This window comes from Excalfactoria chinensis, chromosome 2 (genome assembly GCF_039878825.1).
Source record: "Excalfactoria chinensis isolate bCotChi1 chromosome 2, bCotChi1.hap2, whole genome shotgun sequence".
In the NCBI taxonomy this organism is placed as follows: Eukaryota; Metazoa; Chordata; class Aves; order Galliformes; family Phasianidae; genus Excalfactoria; species Excalfactoria chinensis.
Window position 1 is genome coordinate 39,442,842 of NC_092826.1, and position 26,507 is coordinate 39,469,348.

Sequence of the window (26,507 nt, forward strand, 5' to 3'; positions counted from 1 at the left end):
TTTGGGTTATTGAAGCACTGTGGGCTCTTCGCACAAAAGACAGCACTCACCAGCACCAAGCTTGAGGACACGAGGACCATGGCCAGCCCGGAGCCCAGCACACACACCCACACCAGGTGGAAGTTGCCATCCTGCCCAGTTTACAAAGAGATTGTTACTTCAGCATCTCTATACTGGCTATATGCCCTGCTTTGTAATCATCTGCAGATGGATCATGCAGGGAAAGAAAACAACAAAGTAAAAGTAGTGCTGTTTCTTTAAAAGGACTGGCATGACTGTATGCTAAAGGCCAGTGTTCCAAGTCATGATTTTTTTTCTGGGCCATTTTACCCATCTCTACAAACACTTTAAGGGATGCACTGTTACTCATCAAGGCCCTTTTGGGAGCAAGAGGAAAAGGACTTTAAGAATACACACAAGAAATCACTAAATGGAGCCCCCAGGAGATGTGCTCCTGAACAGAGGCTTCAAGGTCATTACCTTTATGAATTAGCAGCTTGTATGAATAAACAGAATACTTCTAAGAAAGCTCTTCCTGTTCCATTTTAACAAAATGGATACCATGCCTTCTCACATTTAAAATTGCCTTTCAGTCTCCCTGTGTTTTTGGTTTGTTTGTTTGTGCTTGGGCTGACCACAGCCGTACTGTTTCCATTGCTCCACAGCTCCCACATGCTTAGTTTATTTCCACAGTGCTGGGTTGAGATTCATTGTGTGTGCAGGTCAAACAGAACCTTGTATTTCTGAGGTCATGGTGTAACATCAGGTCACTGCAGCCTTTCCGTCAACATCCCATACTGAGGCTTTTGGGAGCACATAGTGCAGCACAGCCAAACAGGAAAGCACAATGGTGAGCCTTGCTCATCTGCAGCTGAAGGAGGTGGGTGGGAAGGTTAAACATTTGTACTGCTCTCAGAGACTGGGAGAGCTTACCTTCTGTCCTCTGTATTAGTTTAATACAATAGGACAAATGCTATAATACAGCAGGGCCAGCACTGTGTGTTGTGGTTGTGCCCTGGAGTCAAACTGTGGCTTCTTTCTATAAATCTAGCTACACATCAGTGCATGCATACACACACACGAGTATGTATATAAGTGCACATATGCATATACATATGTGTATTCATCCATTGTTTAATATATTTTATAAACATATAATTAGTTTGTATATGAAATATACAGGGAAGTCGGATTTCAAGAGCATTACACATGCTTTCCTCATGGAAAACCTGAGCCTGCCCATTTACTGGATATTCCCTTAGATATATTCAGCTTCCATCTCATCCATAGAAAATGTTTTCACTTGCATTTCTGCCAAGAAATTGAGACCTGTCCTTTAGCAATTGGCAGCATTATCGTGATTGTCCATCATCCTGAATTCACAGAACAGGTTGGAAGGCACCTCTGGAGATCACCTAGTCCAGAGAGACTCAAAGCAGGTTCAGCTAAAGCAGGTTAGTCAGGGCTACGTGCAGTCAGATTTTGACAAGGATTCTCAAGGATGGAGAATCCACAGTTTCTCTCAGCAACCTTTTCCCAGGGCTAGATCACAAAATAATTTTAAAAGCTTTTGCTTATGTTCAAATTCCCTGTATTTCATTTTATGCCCATTGATTCTTGTCACTGAGCACCACTCAGAAGCATCTGTCTGTTGCAGAGCACTGTGATCACTTTAGATAACAGGAAATGGACAGTTTGCAGAAGGTTCCTGCCTACATAGCAAGACCGCTTCACAAGGCCTCTCCAAAGATAAGAACCAGTTACAACTACAATTTGGTCCTGTAGAGAGCAAAACATCCTAAAAATGAAATTTTGATCCCTAAAACAGAGTAAAAAGATCAGAGTTTAGCTAAAGGACACACGAGGATGACCAAAGGGGGACCCAGGACCACCACCACAAAAAGATAGATCTTGTGGCAAGGAGGCGGAACCCTTTGTTAATCATTTCAGGGGAGTTGTTGAATATGTATTTACTGTCTGGGTAAACTCTTACATACATAACACAAGAAATGTATAGAAGCTGAAGATCTTTTGTTCTAGGTATGTATGGTAGGCAGAGCTGATCTCCATGCATCTGGCACCATGCCTACTTCTTAATACCACACTGGTCTTAAGGAGTGATCTATCAGACTGGCTTTTTTGTCCACTAACACGTCTCTGTCTCTCAGTCTTCATGACTCCCTCCTATCAGGTGTGAACACATAGTAAGGTTTCCTTGGGCCTTCTCTTCTGCGGACTGAACAGTGCTAGGCTGTTCAGACTCTTCTTGCATGATAGAGACTTCAGTTCTCATAATCTTCATAGATCTTCATGGATTCATTCCAGTGAGACCAGGTCTCCACTGGAGAGCCAGAACACAATACCCCAGATCAGGCCTCATCAGCACAGAGTAAAAGAGGACTGCCTTGTACAACTTGCTGATGATATTCTTAATGCACCTGACTGAGGAAGCTGATAGCCAAATGGCATACTTACAAAGTGTCTTAAGGGAAACCCAGCTCTTTTCCTTTTGGCATCAACAATACATGACATGGCACATGCTCCTTTCATTTTTTTGTATGTGCATGAAGACCACAAGACCATTCTACTAGACCAACTACCTTCATCAGTCTTCTAAGAACACCACCAGATATTAAACTGCAATGGAAGGTAAGCTGGAGAAAAGGAACATGACCACAAAAAGAACCACAGGATATCTGACATCCATACCCATCTAGACAGGCAGAACCTCTGGTCAGTTAAATCTTTATGTGGGTTTTCCAACGAATTAGTTCAGAGGAGGTCAATCTAACTTTCTTTTGCTTACCTTCAGGTAACTCTCCACCAGGTCCCATTTCAATTTGATGAGAGAATCAACTATCTGATGAGTCAAAAACCCCAGCATCCCAACTGCTGTTCCAATTAGCCCCATCAGCAGCCACCGATCCCACTCTTTTCTAGAAACAGAACACAATTATTTCTCAGCCTTCCGCGAAGGACCATTTGCTGCACTTCTTCTCATAAATACACAAGTTCCACTTTCAGGATCTTCTGATCATTTATCATGACTGCATGAGCAAGAGGCTGTTTCTGCCACTGTGTCTCACAAAAGCCCATGCTCACAGAATTCTAACTTCAGGTGAGAGACATTTGGGTAACAAGCATCACTGATTTTTGTTTGTTTTTATGTGTAAGTTACAACGCAACCTGCCTTTCAAATGCTGATTGTCTGATGGCATCCACCAAAACTCATTTACGAGTATCAATAATTAAGCATCCAGTAGTGCAGTCAGAGCTGGCTTAAAATAAATTCCTGCTGTCTTTTTCCGCAATGATACAGCTTTTATTATGCAAATGCACACAAATCTTTATTTCTAGTTTGCATTTTTTGTATCACATATCTCTAGTGATAATTATGCGCTGACAATAACTTTAGTTAGTTCAGTCATTGAGGACTGAAGTCACACAATTCAGATTCAAATACCATGTTTCTTGCATATTACACTATGTGAAATTCAGGAAAAGTCTCAGAAAGGGAACATTCCACAAACCTCTGCAAAGTCTTTTAAAATTGTATACACTGACCTGTAATTTTTTTTTTTTTCCCATATATTCAATAATTCGTCAAGAGAAAAGGAACAAACAATCAAAAACCAATTTTAAACAAAAGTTGCTTGCCGCTTGACCCCCTCCTTTCTATCAAAAGATTTTCCTATGTAAAGAAACAGCTCATAACGTTTTCCTTCTGCTAGGAGGCATCTCCGTGGATTGGCCAAATTTCCTACAGCCTAGAGGATACATAAAATAGGCTTACCCGTATGTTTTCTCTTGTAGCCACTTCTTATAAACTGCACTGTGTGAAGGCAAATAATCCAAACTCTCATGGGATACTGGCTGTTCTTTCTCTCTGCAGTCATAAGAGGCTAAACTACTTCTGTTGATGCCACATTGCCTCCTAAAATCCTGATGATGAATCAGATCAGGGCTGTGATCTTCTGCCATCAACATTTCCTCTTCGCCATCATCCATGTGTCTCCTATAGGAAAAAAGTGATGCCATGATGTGGCCTCCAAAACCTTTGAGATACCAAGAACAACAACATGAGCCAGCAACCAGTCACCTTTAGACTGAAAGAAAAGCCCCACAAGAATGGAGTGGCTGTGACGTAGTGATGGACTTGTTTGTGTTTGAGGTTGGTTTGCTGTGGCTATACACAGCCCCAACACCTCCAATGCAAAGAGAACCTGTCTGAGCTGGAACTCACTGATGAAGAAGTCCCTCAAAGCAGAGAGACCTTAAAGTGGTTCACTGTAACAAGACTATTGCACCTGTTCCTCATGGAACATTTAGAAGTCAGGGATGCTTAAGTGATGGGGGCCTTGATTGTTTTAAAGATATGATGACACGCTGTGCTTTGGGCTGTCTGGAGATCTTGACCCAATAATATTATCACACAATAAAAAATAAAAAATAAAAATAAAAATAAAAAACCTACATTGCTGTATTATTCACAGTAAAAAATAGGGTGCAAACAAAACATTTCCTACTTGACTTGCTCCAATTTGGGTCTTGTACATCAGGAAGTTGGCAGGTTGACCACTGAAAACAGGTTTGTTGCAGGTCACGTATTTACTGTAAATAGAAACCTGTTATGTGCTGCATGTTTGCCAGCTCCAGGGTTTGTTTTTTGGTTACAAAGCAAGGAGAGAAGAAGGCTGCTGCCGCCCACCAGTTGCTGGCACATGGGTCAGCTTGGAAAAGCCTCATCTGAAATAGTGATGAAACATAAATAGTTCCTGATTGTCAGTTAATGACTGGGAAGGGATGAGAGCTCTTAATCAAGCCCTTTACTTCTGAGATACGGGGACTTAAATGATGTCACTTTCAAGTTGCATTAGATCAAGCTGGAAAGCAAAGCATGCCTGTATCCCAGCAACACCTCTGCAGAGGACAGCTGTAGCCTTGCAAAATGCACACACGCATTCATGGGACATTCATTTACTGTTTCCACAAAGAAACTTGAAGACGTACTCCTCGTGAATTCAGAAAAATAGTTATTTTCAGAACATTTAGAGGAAGGCAGAAATTACAATGATCAGTGGGGCTGTAAAAGCATTCTGTACCAGAGGTTTCCGTGCTAGAAATACACATTGGTTAAAGACCCCACCAGAATTGGAACCCAAACCTACGTGTTTCGGCTGTCACTGTGTGCACAGGGGAGCACAGTTAACACATCAATGCTGAATGTGAGCCTTCATCTTTCCTCTGCAAAGTACCCTGGAGGGTATATTATCAGCCCTGTCAAACGTGCATAAAGATTGTACTGCTTTCTACCACCAGTGTTCCCCAGCATGAGAGCAGAGAATCCATGCTGCGGCCAGTGCCCAGGTTTTCTACTCATTGCCACTGCTCTCCAAGCAGCATTAGCAATATAGCATGAAATTAATACCCCCCCAGAATTCTACCACTTGTCTTTAAATAGCACAGACATCAAACAGATCCCAACTATTACACACAAAAGCAGCTACACTACAACTCACAGTAAAAAACACACTAAAACACTCCAGCCTAGGAAGAAATAACCTGTTATCTGTATATCTGGGTAACCACACAATGTAATTTCCACTGAGTAGAAGCAAGCTTATAAAAACCGGGCAAACAATTGATCAGCCCTCAGTTTTCTGCAGAGAACCAAGCAGTTCTGAATGGCATACGGAGTTGTGTGCATTTCAACTGTATGAAATCCTTCACTCTCCACTGTTTCCGTGTCTTCGGCTGCAGGCTTATCAGAGCAGGGGATGTGATTTGTGCATCTGTCAAGCAAAGGGGTGCATGTGTTTGTTGGCATCCGATTTAATACCGATCATTATACAGATATTACAGAATCATCAAATCATAAATACAGTGAAACATTAGAGATTAATAATTAATGCTGAATAGCACAAAAAATTCCTAACAGATAAATGTGTTTTTGAAGCGCCAGGAAGAAATAGTTGCTACTTCAAGGAACACAAGCAGTTTAGATTTTATTATCATTATAATTTTAGCAGGTTGAAAACAGAAATGAGGAGCTTCCAAAGCACTACGCTGTTCCGAGCATCCCACTCTAAAAATCATAACCATTACACTACTAACCCAGGCGACAAAGGCTTTAAACACTTAAGTGTTTAATAGGTAATTTGAATGACAGCTCAAGGAAGCAAATACTTATCGTAGTCATTGGATGGCAGTATTAAAACCATCACTAACCAGAAACATGACGACTATATATTTTCACTTCACATTATTTCAATACTTCAAGTTACAGCACTTAAGGAGTGAAAATATTGCCCTCGCTTAGCAGACCTTTGCCATGAATGCAATGACTCGTACATTTGACGCTGGCTTTAAGGACTCAGCTGTTTGGAATACTGTCAGTTAAGACTGTAACAAATCCATCATTACAGGTTAATTCTGCCATAAGAGATCATAAATTTCATCTGTGAATCTTCATACAGGAAAAAAAAATTTACATGAGACCGAAGTCTGATAAGACGCAAAATGAGTGTGATCATCTCCATGAATCCTGAAGCGGCGATGCTGCGGCAAGGCGTTATTCTCAACATCTATCAGCAGCGGAAGGTCCCATGGCTCCAAGTGCCCCACAGCACCCAGATGATCTGGAATTCTTGAGGCTTTCATCCAGCAAACAACAAACGTGAAGAAACAGAAGGCCAGAACAGGCAGGGGTCAGGGTTACCAGCAATTCGTCCGGTATTTTGGTGAATGTGACAAGGATTTAACACAGACTTTAGTCTTTAATAGTACTGACTTAATTAACCACACATACACGTTTCACCTTCGGACCAATCGCTCTGATTAACCTAGAATTTCAGTATCACAACTTCCATACTACTGGTTCACAGTTCTCTATGGTGGTACTAAAAGTAACCATGTAAAACAAACACTTGCCTCTCTAAATGCCTGTTTATTATATGGTTGATCAAATGAAAGGACATGCTGACGTTTTCCTTTGGGTATCCACTGTACAATGACATTTTGGAGGAGTGTGAATGATGCATTTATTCCACAGTAGCTTTGCCTTGCTAATTAACAAGTATTCTCCAGATGCTTTTGGGAAGATCCATGCCATCAAGAAGCACACCTTGCCACCTTCATGTACTTCACTATAGATGGGTAAGGCACATTATTACTAATGTGGATTGTTTGTTATATCTTAAGGTTCAAAAAGCATGAAACCACCTTCAGTTTTACTCCTCTATTTCACAAAGAACTCGTCCCTCCCTTGAAAAAGCAGCACACAAGAACTTCAGCAGTGTTTCGGAGCACAATGTTTTAAACACCAGTTCAAGACCACTAGCAAATTTTCACATGCACTTTGAAGAACAGTTGCTATATTTGGATTCTGAGCTTTGTTCCACACGCAACTGGTTGAAAATGATGCTCAACTTTGCAAGACATGCAAATACAGTTTTGAGGGGAAAAAAAGTCAAACATTTGCTAACAGCAGCACATACAGATCCTGCCCAACAAACACCACACAAATTAAGGAGAGGAAATTTCAAATGCTGGCACGGAAATTAAGTTACCAAAAAGAAACACAACACGATAAAACAAATCGCTGGGCAAATGCTGATCAGACAGAGATGTTTGCAAAATAAGGCAACCCTTCCAGAGGAGAGTAAGCAGCTGTGTACTAAAATCTTCCTCATGTAACAGAACAGCTTAGGGAAGGCTTTCAACTTCTTACAGTCGCCAAAAACAGTGTAACATTCCATAAGGAGTTGCATACCGTCTTGTACCAGTGTGAGCAGAAAGGATATCCAAGTCACTTAAGACCACTGCAGGAGTATGATTCAGTCATCTCACGCCCTGGTGTCAGAGTTCAGGTGAGCTCTCTCCACCATTGCTTTTTCCTATGCAAAGCGTGTCTGCTTACAGCTGGATATGCAGATTAGTACAGATACAAACAGATCAAGTACAGACAAGGGTGAAAACTTGATGATGCAGGATGACCTTGTATCACATACGACCAAGTGACCAACCAGACCTTTTTCATGCTGTCAATAAGACAGTCTCTTAAGCCATGTAATAGTCTGAGTGCTTCTTGTTCTCTCGAGTTTATGCTGTAGTTTCCCCAAAAATTCCCATCTCAGAACTGCACAAACCCATTACTTTATCTGGTTATAGATACCAGTGTCAACGTAACAAAAGATTTAATGGCATCAGAATAATTCAAATGAAATTCAAGTAGGAAAACACTGCAGTGCGCTTCAACCAAACCACCAAACCGTCACAAATGGCATGTCATAGAAATACAGACAAGAGGTAGCTGCCAGCTAATTCCACTAATTCTACAAGTGTCAAATTTGTCAAAAAGAAAAAGCATTAAAAAAAAATTAAATTTCTCCATTGAAAGCAAAGAACATCTAGTTTATTGCCTTTAGAGGTTCTTTACATGAGAGATCAGCAAAGGCATATCAAACAAAAGCTACCTGGCTGTTGATGGCTTTTGATTAAGAATAAAACCTAGAATGCAAATAGTCAACTTATTCCCACTGTCAGATGTTCTCACCAAAATAAACAAACACATCTTCCAAAAGGGGCCTCATTTCCCACAGGACACTGTTAGCTTACTTTCTTAGGAGAAATCAGTAACAGAACCCAAACCATCTCACCACGAAAAACATATCAAAAACTCAGACCAACATTTTTAAGAGGCAACGGGTGTTCTAAGTAGGACCGTGAGGCACACGACACATGAAAAGCAGATGAAGATATGATGATCTGTAGCATATGTGTTGTTTGTTTTTTTTTTTATTAAAGCTTCCAGAAGATTCTTTCTGTGTGTGTTTGATAAGTGGCAAAGGTGGAACAGACAAGAAAAAAAGGGAAGAAACATAAAAGAAGGAACGATGCAAGAATGCATGAATCGAGGTAACAACTGCCAAAGCATGACAGAGACCTGAGAGACTTCAGAAATATGGTCTGAAAACCGCTCAGAGGTCAAGTAAGTCACTTGAGAAACGTGCTCATTTTTCAAAAGATTCTGGAGGGGAGGCGTAGGGGAGTCTGTAGATGAGATATTTGCTTTTGGTTCAAGGAGGGGAGGCTGTTTGGTTGTTTTTTTTTCTTTACATGCACAGTACAAGTCTGTATAAAGAAGTGGTAGTGGAGATGACAGAAGTTACTCTGCAGCAACAGAAATACCTTTACCTCTAAAGTAAACTGAGCATACAAAAGGTGCATGTAAAACCAGCAGCAATATCATGTTTGGCTTTCCACTACTTTTGCAGGTTACTGTACATATATAATACATCACTGTTATAGAAATGGCACAGCCTCAGACACTTTCCACATTTTATTTACATTTTAAGACTAACTTTAATCTCAATCACATATCCATACATTTCCTTGTTTCACTAAAACTTAAATGCATGGTTTATTAGAACAAAGACTGTAAACAAATATTTGCCATGTCCGATACATGTAACACACAGGAGCTGCTTAACAGAAATTAATCCCCCCATTTTATAAATACAGGTATGAAAACAATCCTGAACATACTTTGTGACACTACTAGTAGTCGGTACCCACACCCTTGCAAAATTAAACAAGATGAGCAACGGTATTCACTGTACCTGCTACTTTAAAACAAATTTTAACTGCAGCTCTTTTACTAAGCAAGATGGATAAAGCATGCCATTTATACTCTGCCTTCTCAAGAGATTATTTTCAGAAACATATATTATTCCACAGCAACCTGACACTTCCTGTCATGCTTTCATCTTGTAAAACCTGAATTCCAATTTTAGGCTATTTCAGGCTTATGCTTAAATGACAGTGCCTTGGTAAGAGAAAAAAAATAATTGTGCTGCCTTTTTCTCCCATAGTGCCTGAAAACATATTGGGCATACATATATTATATATATTCTTACAAATGTCCAGGTCATGTATACCAGCTGAAATTCTTTTAATGTGTGGGTGTTTGCATTGTGAGATTTAATCAAGACATTAACATGAGTAGAAGGTTGTTGTTTTAAGACAGAAGTTTGAGAATCAGCTAAAATTAATTGTTGTAAGTTTGTCCTTCTGGAGGTTGTGGAAGCTTCATATTTTCTTTGGACATCATTAGACGTCTTAGCTCTTGAAGTACAACTTTAATGCTATAAGAATTTTGCCATTTTGCTAACACTGGTATGCTCCGTGCATCCACCTGGAAAGAGAAGACAGAGTTGTAAGTTATCATGAAATAGTAATTAAAAAAAAAAAATCTATATATGAATTACTGTCATTGACCTAATGGTTCTAAGAAGGAGTCAAAACATTATCTGACAATTTCTATGTGGTATAAAGTCCCCACATTCATAATATAGTTTTTAGGGAAATAAACATACACTTGCACACAGCTACAGATTTTGCAATAAGACCCATGCAGGTGGATCCCTCCATCTGTGCTGAAATTAACATTAGTGCGAACAAAAAGGATGGGGTGAGTGGGAGAGAAGTCAGCAAATAGTTCACTGCTAAATTGGAGCCACACCTTCTTACCAATTTGTTTCAAATGACTCAAAAAAACCTCCTTCATTAACCCAATATATACACTTGGGTTTTCCTCAGCTCTTTAAAAACACTGATAAGCAAGCACAGCTCTATAAAGGAATATTTCCCTTGCTTCAAGTATCAGTTTGTGATCATTCCATACCGATATTACGTGGCGCTTCTGATATACCCAGTATCAGTATATATGCTAAGAAATGGCCTGAAATACTTGAATCATGATGTTTAGCTATTTATTAGTTCTTTTATTAGTTCTTGTTTTTACAGTAAATCATTTAATGGAGCTTCGAAGATTACTGTATATCACTTACATGTGGACTTTCCCTATTCATTTATTAAACCCGTGGGATTACACAATCACAGCACAACAGAAAGGTTTCCATAGGTAAGCACAAGTCATCTGCTAAGTGGCTGCTACCCACTAGATCACTAGTCAGACCATGGTGGTTAAGTCCTGGATTGCCTCCTCTTCTTTTGACAAAAGTATTTGCTTTAGCATGGCATATAAAAGAAGCAATACCTCAACAGAATAAACTTTTAACTGGAAAATGTTTTATTTCCTTAAAAAGCAGACTGTTAGATGAAAGAAAATGGGAAAAACTGAAGAGATCACCCATGTTATAAAACAGCAGCTCAATCAAATAATGCCTCAATTAGCCATATTCTTAGTTGGGAAGCACAAAGATCCTACAGATTTCCTCCTCTACAGTCCTTCTAAATAAGATTAAAGCAAGACTCACCAGAGCTTGTGCCCAACCACCTGGACCCAATGATCTATGAATAATGTGAGTTAATTTCAGAGGTTAGAACAGTAGGTCTCACTACTGAAAAATGTTCTCCATATAGAGAACACAGAGAAATAGAGAAATGCACTAGACCATCATTACTACTGATAGAGGACCTCTGGAAAATGGAAAAAAAAAATCATCATAGTGGTTACACATCCTGGTAACAGATGAAATGAGTGCTCAAATCACATGTTCACTTTGCATTTTGTTGCCAATGATTAATAAGTTATTTTTCCCTACACATGTGTGCACACACTCACCACCACTTGCTAATACTTCTCTGCAGCTTACCTACTATCCTCTTTAGCAAAGTAGAACAAAATATGAGTACCAATTGCTCTGGTCTATGCCCTATGACAGACCAGTAATTTAAACAACTTCCACGTTGGCCTGAAATACCCTCAGTAGCTGAGGAGAAATCACACATCTCTGATCTCCCTGAAAACTGGTCATCTCCCCAAGAAAACCAGAGGAAAAGAAGTAAAATTAAATGAGGCCAAGGACCCAATAACAGCCACAACAGAAGCTTTCCAGCCAGGAGAAATGTACTCCTTGGGGGTACAAGCTCATGTGGTAATCAGCTGCTTAGAAGACCACCAGTAGGCCAGTATGAGAAAGAACAGAAAGTTAAGTTTAGTTTTCCAAAGGTTAAAAAGAGAAAACTTAGTATCTGTTCACATAAAGACTGAGCTAGCAAAAAGTAGACAGAAAGGCAGTTGCTCTGGGACTCCCCCAGTGAACATCTGCCTTCAGCTTGCAGTTCTGCTCCCAAACTATCTTCCTTTTCCTTGATTCTCCTCAACTTTACTTTTTTAGTCTACCTCAAGTTTGGACTCAGCCTCATTTACAGCACTTAGTGATCAGCCATCAATGATGTTCTACATACACTGGCTACACTGGAATATGAGAGGGGATCACTTCAAAGTAAGCCTTCTTCAGCTTTTCTTTTTGGCTGGGAATTCATAATAGTAAGCTAACAGACTGTAAACTCTGCCTATGAATGCTTTCTGAGTAAGGACTGCTGCAACATAACATTTTTCTGCTGTTTATCTCAAGTCTATTTTTGCAAGTCACCAACTTTTTTGATGACATCTTGCAGCAGTGAAGATTTTGGCTCGGAAACTGCACTGCAGGATGTATTTCCCATTTAGACAGTAGGCAATAAATTTACTTTATGAAGAAAAACACTAAGATACTTGGAAGGCTGACGCAAACTATGTAACATTCAAATCACACAAGAGCATCTTATTAATACTGAAGTATGCATCTGTTATATATAAGAGGAAGAAATTTCTAGATGGCATAAAAGCTAACAGAGCTGAAAACTGCAATCTGAGGACTGTTTTATTCTGGGGGTACACAACTATACATCTAACTGAACAAAAAAGGAGAAATTATCTATATCACTTCACTAAATTACTGGAATCAAACCAAATAATTTTCCAGAATGCTGTAAAGTATCAGGTATTTATAATTTTCTCAATAACTTTAAGAAAACTTCAAGCAGCAGCAAACTGCTTAGTTTACAATAAACACACACAAAGCAATAACCGGACAGCATTTGACAGAATTATAGTTGACAGAGGCCCAAGTGAATTTACGGGTAACAAGGATTTCCAGCTGTAAGTTTTTGTGATGCAAATCCTGCAAGACAGACTGTTAAAAAACACTCTCACAGACTCAAAAATTAGACATCTCCAAAAGACCATGGGAAAATAAATAGCATGCCAGAATGCAACCTGCATTTCATCAATACAGGATACAAAATTTTCCAAGAGAAAAGACTCTGCAGCATTAAGAACAATAATTTAAATACGGTTTCACAACAGTGACACCATTAGCACAGAAAAGCATTTTGTCCAGCCCTACATAAGTACTTGGACTAGCTTGTCTGAACTTAGTACCCCAATCCTGTATGCAAACACAGTAGCTCCACAGGCAAACTGAAAAGCAGAAAACCACGAACTATAACTTGCAAATAAGAAAAGCAATTTCAAAGGGTGATTCAATGAACCTAAGTTAGGCCTTCTGATACAAAATACTCCTTAATCAGCCCTTGCCTTTTCTACACTGTCCCTGAAGTTATGTTGCTGATGGAAAATCCACTTACAAGCAAAACTCCCTTCCCAAAACAATCAAACAGAAAGTCAAAATATTTCAATTGTCAGTAAGAATAAACTCAATACAAATACCTGCATTTCAATGCAAAACATAAGAGCAGTTTAAGACTAGCTTTCTTAGGTTAAAGTTAACTCCAGTACATATCCATCACTCTCCTCCACCATTCACACTTAAGTCAAAAGAAATTATTACCCTTTAAGCTCATGCTGGGGACTCTACCACGAGCAGTAACTGGCACAATTACTTTGTATACTTTAACGCTGCCAAAATCGTTTTGAGTATTACCATAATATTGCTATGGCAACTTTTTTGTTGCTGTTTATCTTGGGTTTCTATTCTACAAGTCATCAATATTTTTTATGACATCTACAAGCAATGTGATCAAAAGATGGTCATGAGCGAACAAAGAGGCTACAGAAATATGGATAGCAGAGCTTCTCTGAAGTCAAAACTGTCATTTCCAATCATTCAAAGTATGCAGCATACTACCTTATGATCTATTATATGAAAGAATCAGTGAGAGAGCAGCTTCAAATAGACAAGGAAATAAAATAGGAAGCAGAAACATGGTCTGTTCCAAAGATGCTGGAGGATGTTTTAGGAGACGAAAAAAGATCTGAGCTTGTGGCTCAGACAACAGAATAAGCAGCACAAGAGATGGGTTCAAGCTTCAGTTTCTTATTTTAACAGATTTCTTCAGAGGCACAGGTCGGGTTATTTTGTCTTCCTATGTTTTCATCCATTAAACACGCATACATTTATTCTGCTTTCCAGTATTTTGCAGCAAGCCAGAACATACATGCAGCAGACTACTGCAAAGAGACCTCAATTTTGATCAGAATTGCTTTAGAACTTCTAAATTACATCTCATTCTGAAAAAAAAAATCTTTCCCTAATGTTTAAGAAGCTTTAATTAAAAGCTAAACAGCATATAGTATAGTATATACTATACTATTAGTATACATATACTATCATCCATACTCACACTATAAGTAAAGGCTTTACCTAAATCCCTATTTTTGAAACATATGCTCAGATGCTTAAAAATGAAAACCAAAATTTGTCTTTTCTTTTTTTTTTTTTTTGTTTTTAAATTTGGAACTAAGAAAATATAAAGTTATCCTACTCTTAGGAGACCTCTGGGTCCACCTGGATCAACCCCTGTGTCATGGTTTTATGATTTTTGGTTACTGGTATTCCATGTCATAACATCATGTAGTGCGCTGGCAAACCATTGACACCCCTGCCCAGAGCAAAGTGCCCAGGAGGCTTCTGAAGATCTCCAAGGAGGAGACTGTGCAGCATCTGTGCAGCCTCTGTGCAGTCTGTGCCAGGGCTGTCACTCACACAGTGAAATGTTCCTTGATGTTTAGACAGAAACGCTTCTTACTCTTACCCTTTCCATTAGAAAGGAATCTGTTCAGCACAAGTGAAGTGCCTCTATGGCTTGTACGCTCTTTGTGTATGACCCGTCTAGAAACATGACTTATCTATCCACACAGAAACCTACGCAGATAAGTGGCTTAACCAAAAATGAAAAAGTAGGTTGGAGCAAAGCCAAACAATGCCTGTTCTCCACCAGAATTCCAGTTCTGTCCTCTCCTCTGTAAAACGCACCCCAAGTTTATCTGACATACCTGGCACAATTCTTAGTGAGAACAATGGCAAAACAAGTCAAAAGACAAGAAATCAGGACAAAGGGTACATAAAAAAATCACATAAGTTTTAAATTCATTAGTGCTGCAAACTTTTTACATTAAAATTACAACCCAGTCCTACTGAAATCCATGAAACATGTATAGTTATGCATCTGCACAGCAAACCCTTCATAAAGCATACTATCTCCTAGAACCATTGGGGTAAGATTGAATGAAGTTCTGTTGCAAGCTTTTAAATGCATTCTAATCAAATTTTCCTGTAGCAATGACTGAATTTTATCAGTGCTTTTAAAACCACCATTCAAACTTCCAGTCCAAATATTCAGCCCGTTTCTCAACAGGCTGCGGGAGTCCAGACTTCTCCAAACACAAGCTCCAAGCAGATGGACTCAGTAAACACAAGCTTTCGGGCTCTGCAGGCCTGAAATTTTGCTTCTGGAAACCAGCAGCTATATTCTCAGGCATGCACAGATGAATTAATGGCAACATACTTCTTCACTGATTCAAAATAATACATGTTACAAGGAGAAGGAACGAAAATAATATTATAAACATACCAAAAGCTCTACTGCATTCCAGATTGGCAGCTTTGGCTGGTCACAACCTCTTAATAAACACAGATACTGAGATTATAAGCTACAGCTGGAATAAAGAGCAACAGCCGGTTTGTAGATAGCAACTTTAATAGGATCTTCAGACAGAGTTGGGTTGTTGAGTATGCAAGAAGAAATTTCAAATCCCCTTCAAACTATTGCTGAGGTATTAGTTCACTGGCTTTGGGTGATCAGTGAACTAGTAAGGCCTACAACAGCTCAAACACACCGCTAGGAGTGTAACTTACTGCAAATGGATTTTCAATACGAAAGTGGTTACAATCCATATTAAAAGACTTTAAGACCGAAGCTTAAAAATAATCTCAGATTTTAATAAATCCACTATAAAGAAAATAGGCATTTAAACACATCAGTTCATTACAAGAGAGTTACATCCAGAATAGGATTCAGGCAGAAACATACTAATTAATGGAAATATCAGATCAAGTTTGGATACTAAAACAAACTTTACTAACTAAACAAAAAATGGTCTTTAGAACAGCGTTCCTGCTATGATAGAATCCAATGTGATTTTTATAAGAGCAATCCATGGAAAATACATGCCTTAAACATTTTTTTTTTTCTGTGCAAAATTAAAATCTTCAGTTTTATTTGAGAACCAACAGTTTCAGGACTATAAATAATGCTTGTCTCACTGATAAGCCACTGAGAGCCACTAAAACACTGTAAACACCTAAAGATTTAAACATGTGCAATAGGTGACCAAAACTTCATTTAAACGAGTACATCATACTGTAAAACTGAAACAGGAAAACTCCTTCCAACATGCATAATCCTCATCTGGGATAAAAAGAGTTTGTAGTACAGATTGATAATATGGTTGGTCTTACCATTTCAACTTACCATTCCATTGGAATTATTTATTCCATTCATATTAATTTTAGTTACAAATCTAACTGTAGGAGGTGCTTCTGGATATTTAGGTCCACACTCTACTTTCAGACTGTATATTCTGTTTTCATAGTTTGTCTAGAAAGCAAAAAGACAGACTAATGCATCTTACTGAAAGCTGAATATTGACAACATAACAAAAAGTAAAGGCAAGAGGAATAAAGACAAAGAAATACGAAATAGTTAAATTCATTATTATTAGGTACTAGTTGATAATGTTGGATTACTGATATCCCACTGCTTTGGTTACATTGATGAGCTGATCAATTTGTATAAATGCTATTACTTATTGACAGTACCACAAAAAAGCTTTTAACAGAATAATTTTTTTTAAATTCACAATTACTCCATGTGCATTGCCAAAGCACTTGTGGCACAGCAGGGAGCTGAGGAAAGAAAATAACCTTTAGAGAAAACAAAAAGGAGCAGGGAAAGATAAAGGTGAGAAAAAACAAATAAAAAAAGAAGATGAAAATAGTATACATAAAAAATCATATTCTAGAAGTAAGTAGCACTCCAGAAAATATGCAAGACTGTCATTGCTGAGAATTTTTAAGCAAATAAATACTTCAGAGAAGAATAAAATCAAGAAATGGCCACTTAAATCTTGGTTTGCCAAAGAATTTATTAACTTCAGGCAATGCAATTAGGTGACAGCTTGTTTGCAGAAGACACCTCTCCCAAATGACTGTGGAAGAGTTCATTAACATTTCATTCCTACCTGTTTCTAAGCATATCTTGAGAAAATACAGTCAGAAATAAATACAATTCCAACTTTCTTTTCTTGTCAAGTAGGATATGCATAATAAAAGGCACCAGCATCTCTACTGGTCACTGATGCACAAGCATCTGTGCTCCAAAAGGAACATAAACCCAGTTCCTACATGAAGTCTACAGCTAATGTGAACCTGCAGCATAAAGATGTTTCCAAATTTTTCAGAAAGTACCACCTGCAAGCTGTTCTGCATCAGCCAGCTGTCACTCACTCCAAGTAGAAGAATCAACTTCAATGTCAAATTATCAACAGTTCACCCTGCGTCCAACTAAGTGGCAGCACTGAAATCGTGCCACTGAAGGATCCAAACTGTGTCCTGTTATTTCAAGAAGCTACAGATGGACCAACAACTGGGTCAGAAAGAAACAAAGGGAAATAGGATACCTTTCTACAAAGAAAGGACTTCCTTCTATTATTACCCACTACAAGCAAGAGGCCCAACAACACTAATCTTGTCCTGCTACAGAAAATATATGTGCTACCACATTTTAGAGGAGAATGCTGTCAGTTCTAGTGGAAACAGGCTGAAATGTACATCCATTGCTCACAACTCTAAAAATTCCTGAGAACGGCACTCATTCACATTCCCTTATTCCTATCCAGGCAGCTTCCCAATTTTGCTGTGTTTTTCCAATTGACACTTAACCTTAAGTCAAAAGTCCATGACCAGCTTTCCAAGAAGTTTCAAAAGCATTTTTTCATGGTCAGAAAATTGTTTCCTTTCATTCAAGACAAATTTCTCCTTCCCCTTCCTTGCAGATTCACCTTGCAAATCAAGTAAGAAAACACTGATAAGTAATTCCTTGCACAGCTCCAGAGAGTGGTATATGAAGAACTGTGGGAAGCATTAGCAACTTCCCCTGTGCTCTGCCAAGCTGCACACTGTCTACCTAACTCAACCTAAAACATCCATCTTCTATAGACCTCACAACTGTATGTGCAGTTCTTTTCACTGAGGTACCATCCTGGCTTGAGAGCTGGTAGCTTTTACTATCTGAGCTCTCCACATACTGAAATTCCTTCTACTCTAAGCAAGACTTACAGTTAGATTGGGTAATCTTGTGAGTCTTTTCCAACCTTGGTGATTCTGTGATTCTATTCTAAGACTGCAAGTCTCTAACATGGTCCAGAATATTACTTGCTTGCACCCTTTTACATAGAAAGTCAGGAAAAAAATAAAAGACAATATAATTTGACTGAAACTTAAACTGTATCCCAGTAGTTTGTTTTTTCATATTGTTTCATAACAAAAGCCTTTAGCCTCCTACATAATCATCACTTCCTTCAAAGGTGCATTAAGGACCTGCTTTAGTAACCAGTAACCAGCCGGACAGTTCTGGAAACTATTACAAATTTTCTTTGAAATAGATTTGAATATTGTGACTCCACAGAACCTAGTATCCAGGCATACCCATGTTATGGCTGTACTTTAAATTGATCCTGGCTCAAATGTATCCAAGTCTCAGGAGCTCCATACAATTATGCAGATATTCTAAACAGACTGCTGCATGGTACAGCTAATTGACTTCCAAAAGGAGCTTGAATTACATTGAATGTAACTCTGGAACTCATTATCTTCACTGAGGTCAAATTCTGATCTCAATTCTTGTCTTGGATAAGTCAATAAGCCCTCCAGCACCAAAGGAGGCACAAGACATTAAATTCATGTTAGCAGTGAAAGATGTGCTAACTTAGAGCTACTGGAAGTAAACTCATTTAAAGTCTTTCACAGTGATCCTTTGTATCATATTAACTCATAAGAAAGCTTGTACAAAAGTTACACGTTAGGTGAAGATGTATCCATTCATACCAGGTAAGGCTGATACTCAGACATCAGTGATGATTACATCTCTTGCAGGCTTTTAGCACAGGTGATGTTTTATTGTACTTAAAATGTCAGAAGGAGTTGATTATTTTTCTTATTATTATATGTTTTATCCTATTAGTGGCAACTAACAACTGTTTGTTCTTCAAGAACACATGATTCAACAAGATTGCACAAATTGCAATGCTGAAAGTCTATGATACATCTTTGCTACAGAAAAGAAGCTACTGGGCACATATGTTAAACCACGGAAAGAAATTTACCCTGTTTTCTGCACTGTCACTACATTTATGGGCAGTAATGACAGAAATACAGACTAAGTATATTTCTAACTCAGTAAAAAGTGTAAAAACACAAGTGGCTTAGACAGTTGCAGAAACATGTACTAGACTGGAAGCTAGATTGAAAACACTAACATGCCAGAAAGCGATGACTTTTAACGTGACTCTACAGTATTTCAGACCTACAACATTCATTGAATTCTACATCACCTTTTAACTAATTCCCTTATAGTGTAGAAAGTAACCTTTTTCTGTTGGCATTTTGTAGTGCTTGAAGCATTTTATTGTCACGCTTACCCTTGGTGGCCCAATAATCATGCCTGTCCACCTGGTGAGTGTCATATCTTCATCATCTTCAAGGCCCCAGCTTACTGTACCATCACCTACTCCCTTCTGCCCTTCTTCAAGTTCTTCCAACAAGCGAAAATTACGAGGTACTTTAACTATAGAAAAAAAAAGGAAAAAAAAAAAAAAAAAAAAAGGAAGAATGTAATTAATACTGGTCACATCAAGAAAAAGATAAACAAGTTCACTGCTTATGTATGGTATGCATTGGCAATCATTGAATGCGTTTTCAAAGCATAAAGAACATTCCCCATCTGAACTTATTTAGTGCTCAAGTTATTCTGAAGCAAGTAACCACTTCTCCAGAAGCCAGTACCTCCTAAGTGTTAGCAACACAAACTACATAAGAGAAAACAAGAGATTTCTGCCCATTTTGCTTTGGTTTCATTCAGATTCTCCTGTTTCTCCAGCACGGACTGCTTAGAACCAAAGCATTTCAAAATCGATTAATTGCCTGTCAGGTTCTGCTCAAGCACAATTCAAATTAAATCAATATTGCAATTTCTTCCCCAACAATAATTAAAGGACATTAAAATATGACTTTAAAATGACATTAAAATATGTTAACTGTAAAGGAAAGACTGAAACATTTTCAAATTACTTAATTCAATTTAAAAAATAATAATCAATGAAACAGATACTTCAACAGATACTGAAAAACTAGAAATTGGGTCCCATTTAACCCAGTGATTATTATTCCCAACTAAGAGAGGAAAAAGATTAAGAAGCACAAAAACACTCATTAAGTTGCTGAAGAGAGTTAATGACGGATTCACAACAGAAAATAAAAATGTACTGCCTCTTCAGAAAGCCAAGTAACATTCACTTAGCTGAACTATAATTACTGGATTTTAATGATGATATGTGGGAACAGACAGATATTGGTAAGTATTAAACAAGTGGAATTGCTTTACATCTCCAACTAAAATTATATTTCAGTACTGATAGTAGGGAAGCAGGCTTGCTAACACTTGCACATGCCCTCACAGTATACTTATATTTTCAAATGCACAGTGACAAGATAGCAATTATTATAACTACAGTTTTCTTTCAATAAATACTAATTACTATAGATTCTACCTACAGCTTACAGATTTTCTAGTAGCCACTTTAGCTATAGCATTTCCAATGTTTTTTGTTGTGATTTTTTTTTTTCCCCACTAGAGTACCTGTTTTTCACTAGAGAACCTGTTTTGCCATCCAAAGGGACCTCAACAAACTTGACAGGTGGGCCCATGTGAACCTAATGAGGTACAACATAGGAAAGTGCAAGGTTTTGCACTCAGGTCAGAGTAATCCCGGACACATATACAGACAGGGAGGAAAACTCCTTGAGAGTAACCCTGCAGAGAAGGACCTGGGGATCCTGGTGAAAAACTGAACATGAGCCAGCAGTGTGCTCTTGCAGTTCAGAAGGCCTATGGTATCCTGGGCTCCATCAAAAGAAGGGTGGCCAGAAGGGTCAGGGAAGTGACTGTCCCTCTCTGCCCTCATGAGGCCACATCTGGAGTGCTGTGACCAGGTCTGAGGCCCCCAATACAGGAAAGATGTGGAGCTGCTGAAGGGGGTCCAGAGAAGAGTCACAAAGACGATCAGAGGGCTGGAGCATATCCCCTACAAAGACAAGCTGAGGGAGCTGGGCTTGTTCAGCCTGGAGAAGAGAAGGCTGTGAGGCAACTTCATTGCAGCCTTCCAGTATTTAAAACAGGATTATAAACAGGAGGGGAACTTTTCACAAGGGTAGACAGTCACAGGACAAGGGGGAATGGTTTCAAGCTAAAGGAGGAAAGGTTTAGATTGGATGTCAGGGGGAAGTTCTTCATTCAAGGAGTGGTGAGGTGCTGGAACAGGCTACAAAGAGGTTCTGGATGCCCAAGGCATCCAGATGTCCAAGGCCAGGCTAGATGGAGCCCTGAGCAGCCTGGTCTAGCACTACACCTGGAGGTTAGCAGCCGTGCTTGTGACAGGGGGTTGGAACCTGGAAGGGATCCCAAGGATCATCAACTCAAGGCATTCTATGATTCCACTGAAAAAAACAAGGTACGTTACAATACTAACATAAAGACTAAGTATACACAAAGTTCTTAACAAGAATTATATACTACATAGCTTGAAAAAGATGACAGTGAAAGAAAACTGATCCTCACATCAGTCATTTAGTCACTTAAGATTTCATGTTTGACACTACCCTAGTCTGCATTGCCAATGGTCTGTCCAAAGAATTAAGACCAAAACATACCATATGTTATTTAGTTAATACCTACACAAATGAAAAAGCAGAGATAAGCACATGCTTCAGCAACTAAATAGCTTCCCTTGCATAACCACGGTTTCTTTTAAATTGTGTTCAGAAAATATTCTGAACATTTTTCATCAAAACAGGCTAGCAAGCATCTCCTAAAAGTTACACAAATACCCAATTTCTCCATATCCCCAGGAAAAGGCATAAGGTACAGTATAAGGACAGCGTAAGGAAATTAAGTCACTCATGTATGGCCTCAGCTTCCTCCTGTCTTTGATATTACTGCCCCTGTAAGCTACATAATGAGATATTTTAGGTTGTTAACCGAGCATAAAATTATACATTTTAGTTAGCTTCCTGAAGGCTTGACAAAATGACCCAGCTCACTAGGATCTCAGTTAAGCAGCAGCAAACACTCAGATGTAAAACTACACTTTAATGGAGCTCAGCTATTCTGGAAACTTATTTTCCCTAGTAAGATTGCACATACAATTACCTGAAAGTACTAGCACAGTAGGAATCAAGGAGCAGATCCCTTCTCTGTACTTCAGTAGGCATCCTTTTAAAAAGCTTCCCTGAAATTCATATGTTCATTCCTCTGGTCCCACCTTGACCTGACAAACTTACAGCCGATCAATGTTATGCAGCATATGACTTCCACAGCCAGGCTGGAATAGGCTCTGACTAACCTGATCTATCTGCAGGTGTTTGTGTTCATTTGCAGGGGAGTTGGACCAGATGACCTTTAAAGGTCCCTTCCAACTCTTAAGAAATCTATGACTCTGTGAATGAAGAGTTTTTGATGAGCACGTGGAGCCTCATAAAGCAAAGCCTGGTGCCTCACATCTCCTTTCCCCAAATAAAATCGTGTACTTGATTTATCTTACACTTCTCCAACCTTTATCATTAGGCTTCTTACAATAATTATCATATGATTTTCCAGTGCCTTAAACCCGCAATTTCTCAGAAGCCTTGCTCTGATCACAGAACTCCTGAGTTGCAGATTATCTCTGGAAGAAGTGCACATAAACAACCAAATGGGCCTTCAGATTTTTTTCTGCTCACCTGCTGTTGCCTTCCCAAGCAGCTGAGCTCAGCTGCTCACTGCCAGCAGAGGTCCCCCCCTCCCACTCTTGCACTGATCGGACTCCTCAATTAGCTGCACTGGCACACTCATTTAGCAAAAAGCTATTCTTTCTGTAATAAAACCAAATCCACCCAGTTAATCAACTGAATTGACTCAGGAAGGAAGATCCCAGGAGCCTTCTTTTGCAAAACCATGGTTGTGGAGATGAGCAGGCTGGCAAATAGAGCTTCACATACGAGACCACAGGAGATAACAAGTTCCTAGAAAATAACCCCTCAGCACTGTTGTGTTTATTGCATCTCTTCACTCAGCCCTCTGTGCTCACTGATTCTCCCCGCTACCCACAGCAAGTGACAGGCTCTCCACACCAACCTCCCATCAACGCTACAAGCAGGCAGCAAACGCTGCTCTGCAGTTAAATAAGAGTCAAAATGTCTAGAGGGAAAATGTACAAAAAAACCCATTACCACCTACTGGGACTGCAATTCATTTAAAAACCTCCTAGAAAAAGATGTTATAAGTTAATTTAAACTACAGCAAAGATTTGTTTCCTTTCAGAATGTGATTCAGTTCAACAGCATTTGGGCTGGAAACACAAGAAATGATTTTACACATGAAATATTGGGTTCATTTTAGTATGAACAGTTCTATATTTAAGGTACCTGGTTCACATCCACAGACAAATTTTATTGCTTTATTTCATTTTGTTCACAGGAAGAACATAAAATCTTTCTCCATACGCAATCCTGCATTTAAGAATTGGAAAACAACCCCCTGCCCATTGTTCAAAAGAAACACTCTGATTCATCAACTGATACCAGAGTGGCAGAGCTGGGCGACAACCCAATCATGAATGTTTAATGGCCAGGGGCAGCACAGCTATTTGTATATGAAAATACAGCTGGCTTCATCACAATTACAAATGAAACAAAAGCAACCTCCCCCGACTGCTTTCCAGTTCATCTTCAAAGCTTAACTCACTGCAGATTTTACTGACAAGTACATCCTGACCCTCCAACGCTGTAAACATGAACTGTCAAGCTGCATTTACCAAGTTTTCACAGAGCTGAAAGAAACACTTCACTTAAAAACAAACAAAACACATAAACACACAGTAACACTCATGGTCATACATACCAATAGTTTAATCATGAAACTGGTAACTGATGCCTATTGGAAATTCGTGGAACTCACAATGAAATTAAATCCCTTGGAACAAGAAGCAGAACTAGTAAAGCCAAGGACTGCCACAAAAATAATGCCTCCTCTTTTATGATGTTAGCAGTACAACAGTAGAGGTTGAACCTTCCTGCCAACATCCCATTACATTTTGTTGCCATGTGACAGATGGCAGCAGAGGAGTACTCTGACAGAGTCTGATGGAAATGTGTATAGAGCAAAAGTATAGACCTGAATTCCCCCATGAGGAAAAAAATGGCACCCACTGACACTCATCAACACTTGCTGAATGTTTATGGAGACCAAACAGTGGACGTGGGTACAGTGATGTGGTGTGAGGTGCATTTCAGCAGCGGTGGCAATGATGTGAAAGACAAGCCATGTTCCAGACAGACACACAGATTTTTATGTGCATGGCATGCCAGCTCTTGTTTATCAATAGTGAAAATGCACAGCTAATGCTGGTGAACACGTTGAAAAACAGTGTTTTGTAGCGGAGAATTTGCTCTGTCAAACAGTGCTACTGTGCTCTTTATATGTGTTGTGGTTTCCATGGAAAAAATAGGAGGTATTACTTTTGGAGTGACCTACATAACTATTAAGGAAAGTCTACTTCCATACATGAGCTACTTTTGTAATTGGTGGAAGTAAGAAACACAGGAGAAATTAGGAAAAAAAACCTTCCATTGAAGCTCTATCCAAAAGCTACATAATAATAAAACAAGAAATCAGAAAAAAGAAAAGGAATCTTCAGCACCTTTAAGCTGAACCAGTAACTTTTACTGCTGCAATAAAAGAGTAAAGGCTGGAAAAACATGTTGCTGCTACTGTGTCAAGACACAGTTTCACAGCTGCTAATGCCAGATCACCTACTGGTATAGGTTAATAAGCATTAAAAAGACACGGAACTGCACTTTGGTCAAGTTTGACAGCACAGACCGGCTACATTAAATCACATTTTTTAATAAGTCATGCTGACAGACTCCTTTTGTGGTCATATAAATCAGTTTAAATTTAAGTGGGCTGCGCTGATATAACCATGCCCATAGAAACTTTTTTAATTGCTTTAAAAATGCATTAAAACTGCTTGAATTGAACGTTCTGTTTTAAAATTGCAAAATATGAAATCCTTCAGCGCTTCCTGTGTAATTTCAATTGTACTGCTTAATTTCTAGGATACTTGCAAGAATAAGTATGTTCTGGATGTCACTGTGCAGCTGTCTGTTACTTGCCTCTATCTGCAGCTGAAGGTAAATTATGCATCTCTACTGTTCCACACCAAACAGAAGTGATTTTAACAACGGAAGCCAACACACTCTAGATTAAGGAACTAACTTAACAAAACAGAATGCGTAATACTGAAAGATAAGACCCAGAATATTCAATTGCACCTGGAAGCCCAAACTCCCTGCACGTTAGTTCAGTTCTGGGACCAGCCACAAAACAGACAGGAGGATGATAATGTATACTCCCCTTTTTTCCTTGGCCCTTACAGAGGGGAACCACGAGCTTCATTTCTCACAGACTGACGCAGAGCTTTATGTGTGAGACTAACTGTTATACTGAAAACTATGTATTACTATATCCATTCAGGTTTTCTTAAGATCTTCCACAGCTCTTGGCTTGAATCATGCCTAAAAGCTACACTGATAACACAAGCCGTGTACCACAGTACATACTGAAAGCGCACACACAAGAACAGCTGGAAAACCAAATCTTCCCATGTTCTTCCAATAACAAGTTGTATCAGTAAATCACACATTCGCACAGCTAGGATACTGTCTGCGATGTTATTCTTTTCAACTGATGCAGCCGCGTCAGGAAAACTGCAGCATAAACAACTCTGAATGTATGGCTTATCTTCAGCCCACTGACTTCCAGCTAACAAAACCTGCAGAACATGTAGAACTTAGTAATTAAAACAAAAAAAAACCCCACTCCAATTCCACTTAACAGCTTCAGGCTGGCAAAAAAATAGCTATTCTCTGGCATCCCAGGAGATGGGATTGATGTTGGCTCTGCGGATTTTAACCTGTATTGTAATTTCTTCTGAGGCACAGAGAAAAACATTATGAAGAGAAACACAGAGAAAACAAGAGGTACCTTTCATGTACCTTTCGACCTGAGTGATTCATAACAAGTCTTATGACAGATGAAAGCTG

At 39.0% G+C, this 26,507-nt stretch overlaps 2 protein-coding genes across 2 annotated transcripts in view; both read right to left on the minus strand.

The window, feature by feature from the left end:
- LOC140248908 (chloride channel protein C-like) overlaps positions 1 to 4,343 on the minus strand; it is an 81,178-nt gene extending 76,835 nt beyond the window's left edge. Inside the window, exons 1-3 of the mRNA XM_072330040.1 lie at positions 3,794 to 4,343; positions 2,807 to 2,936; positions 51 to 131 (exon numbers count right to left, since the gene is read on the minus strand). Of these exons, the coding sequence (XP_072186141.1) occupies positions 51 to 131; positions 2,807 to 2,936; positions 3,794 to 4,038 (456 nt within the window). The 5' untranslated portion in view covers positions 4,039 to 4,343. The remainder of the gene's footprint in view (positions 1 to 50; positions 132 to 2,806; positions 2,937 to 3,793) is intronic.
- A 4,982-nt stretch (positions 4,344 to 9,325) lies between these two features.
- The window catches only part of UBE2V2 (ubiquitin conjugating enzyme E2 V2), a 28,802-nt gene continuing 11,620 nt past the window's right edge, over positions 9,326 to 26,507 (minus strand). The window contains exons 2-4 of the mRNA XM_072329443.1: positions 19,790 to 19,935; positions 16,564 to 16,689; positions 9,326 to 10,195 (exon numbers count right to left, since the gene is read on the minus strand). Coding sequence (XP_072185544.1) covers positions 10,049 to 10,195; positions 16,564 to 16,689; positions 19,790 to 19,935 — 419 coding nt within the window. The 3' untranslated portion in view covers positions 9,326 to 10,048. The remainder of the gene's footprint in view (positions 10,196 to 16,563; positions 16,690 to 19,789; positions 19,936 to 26,507) is intronic.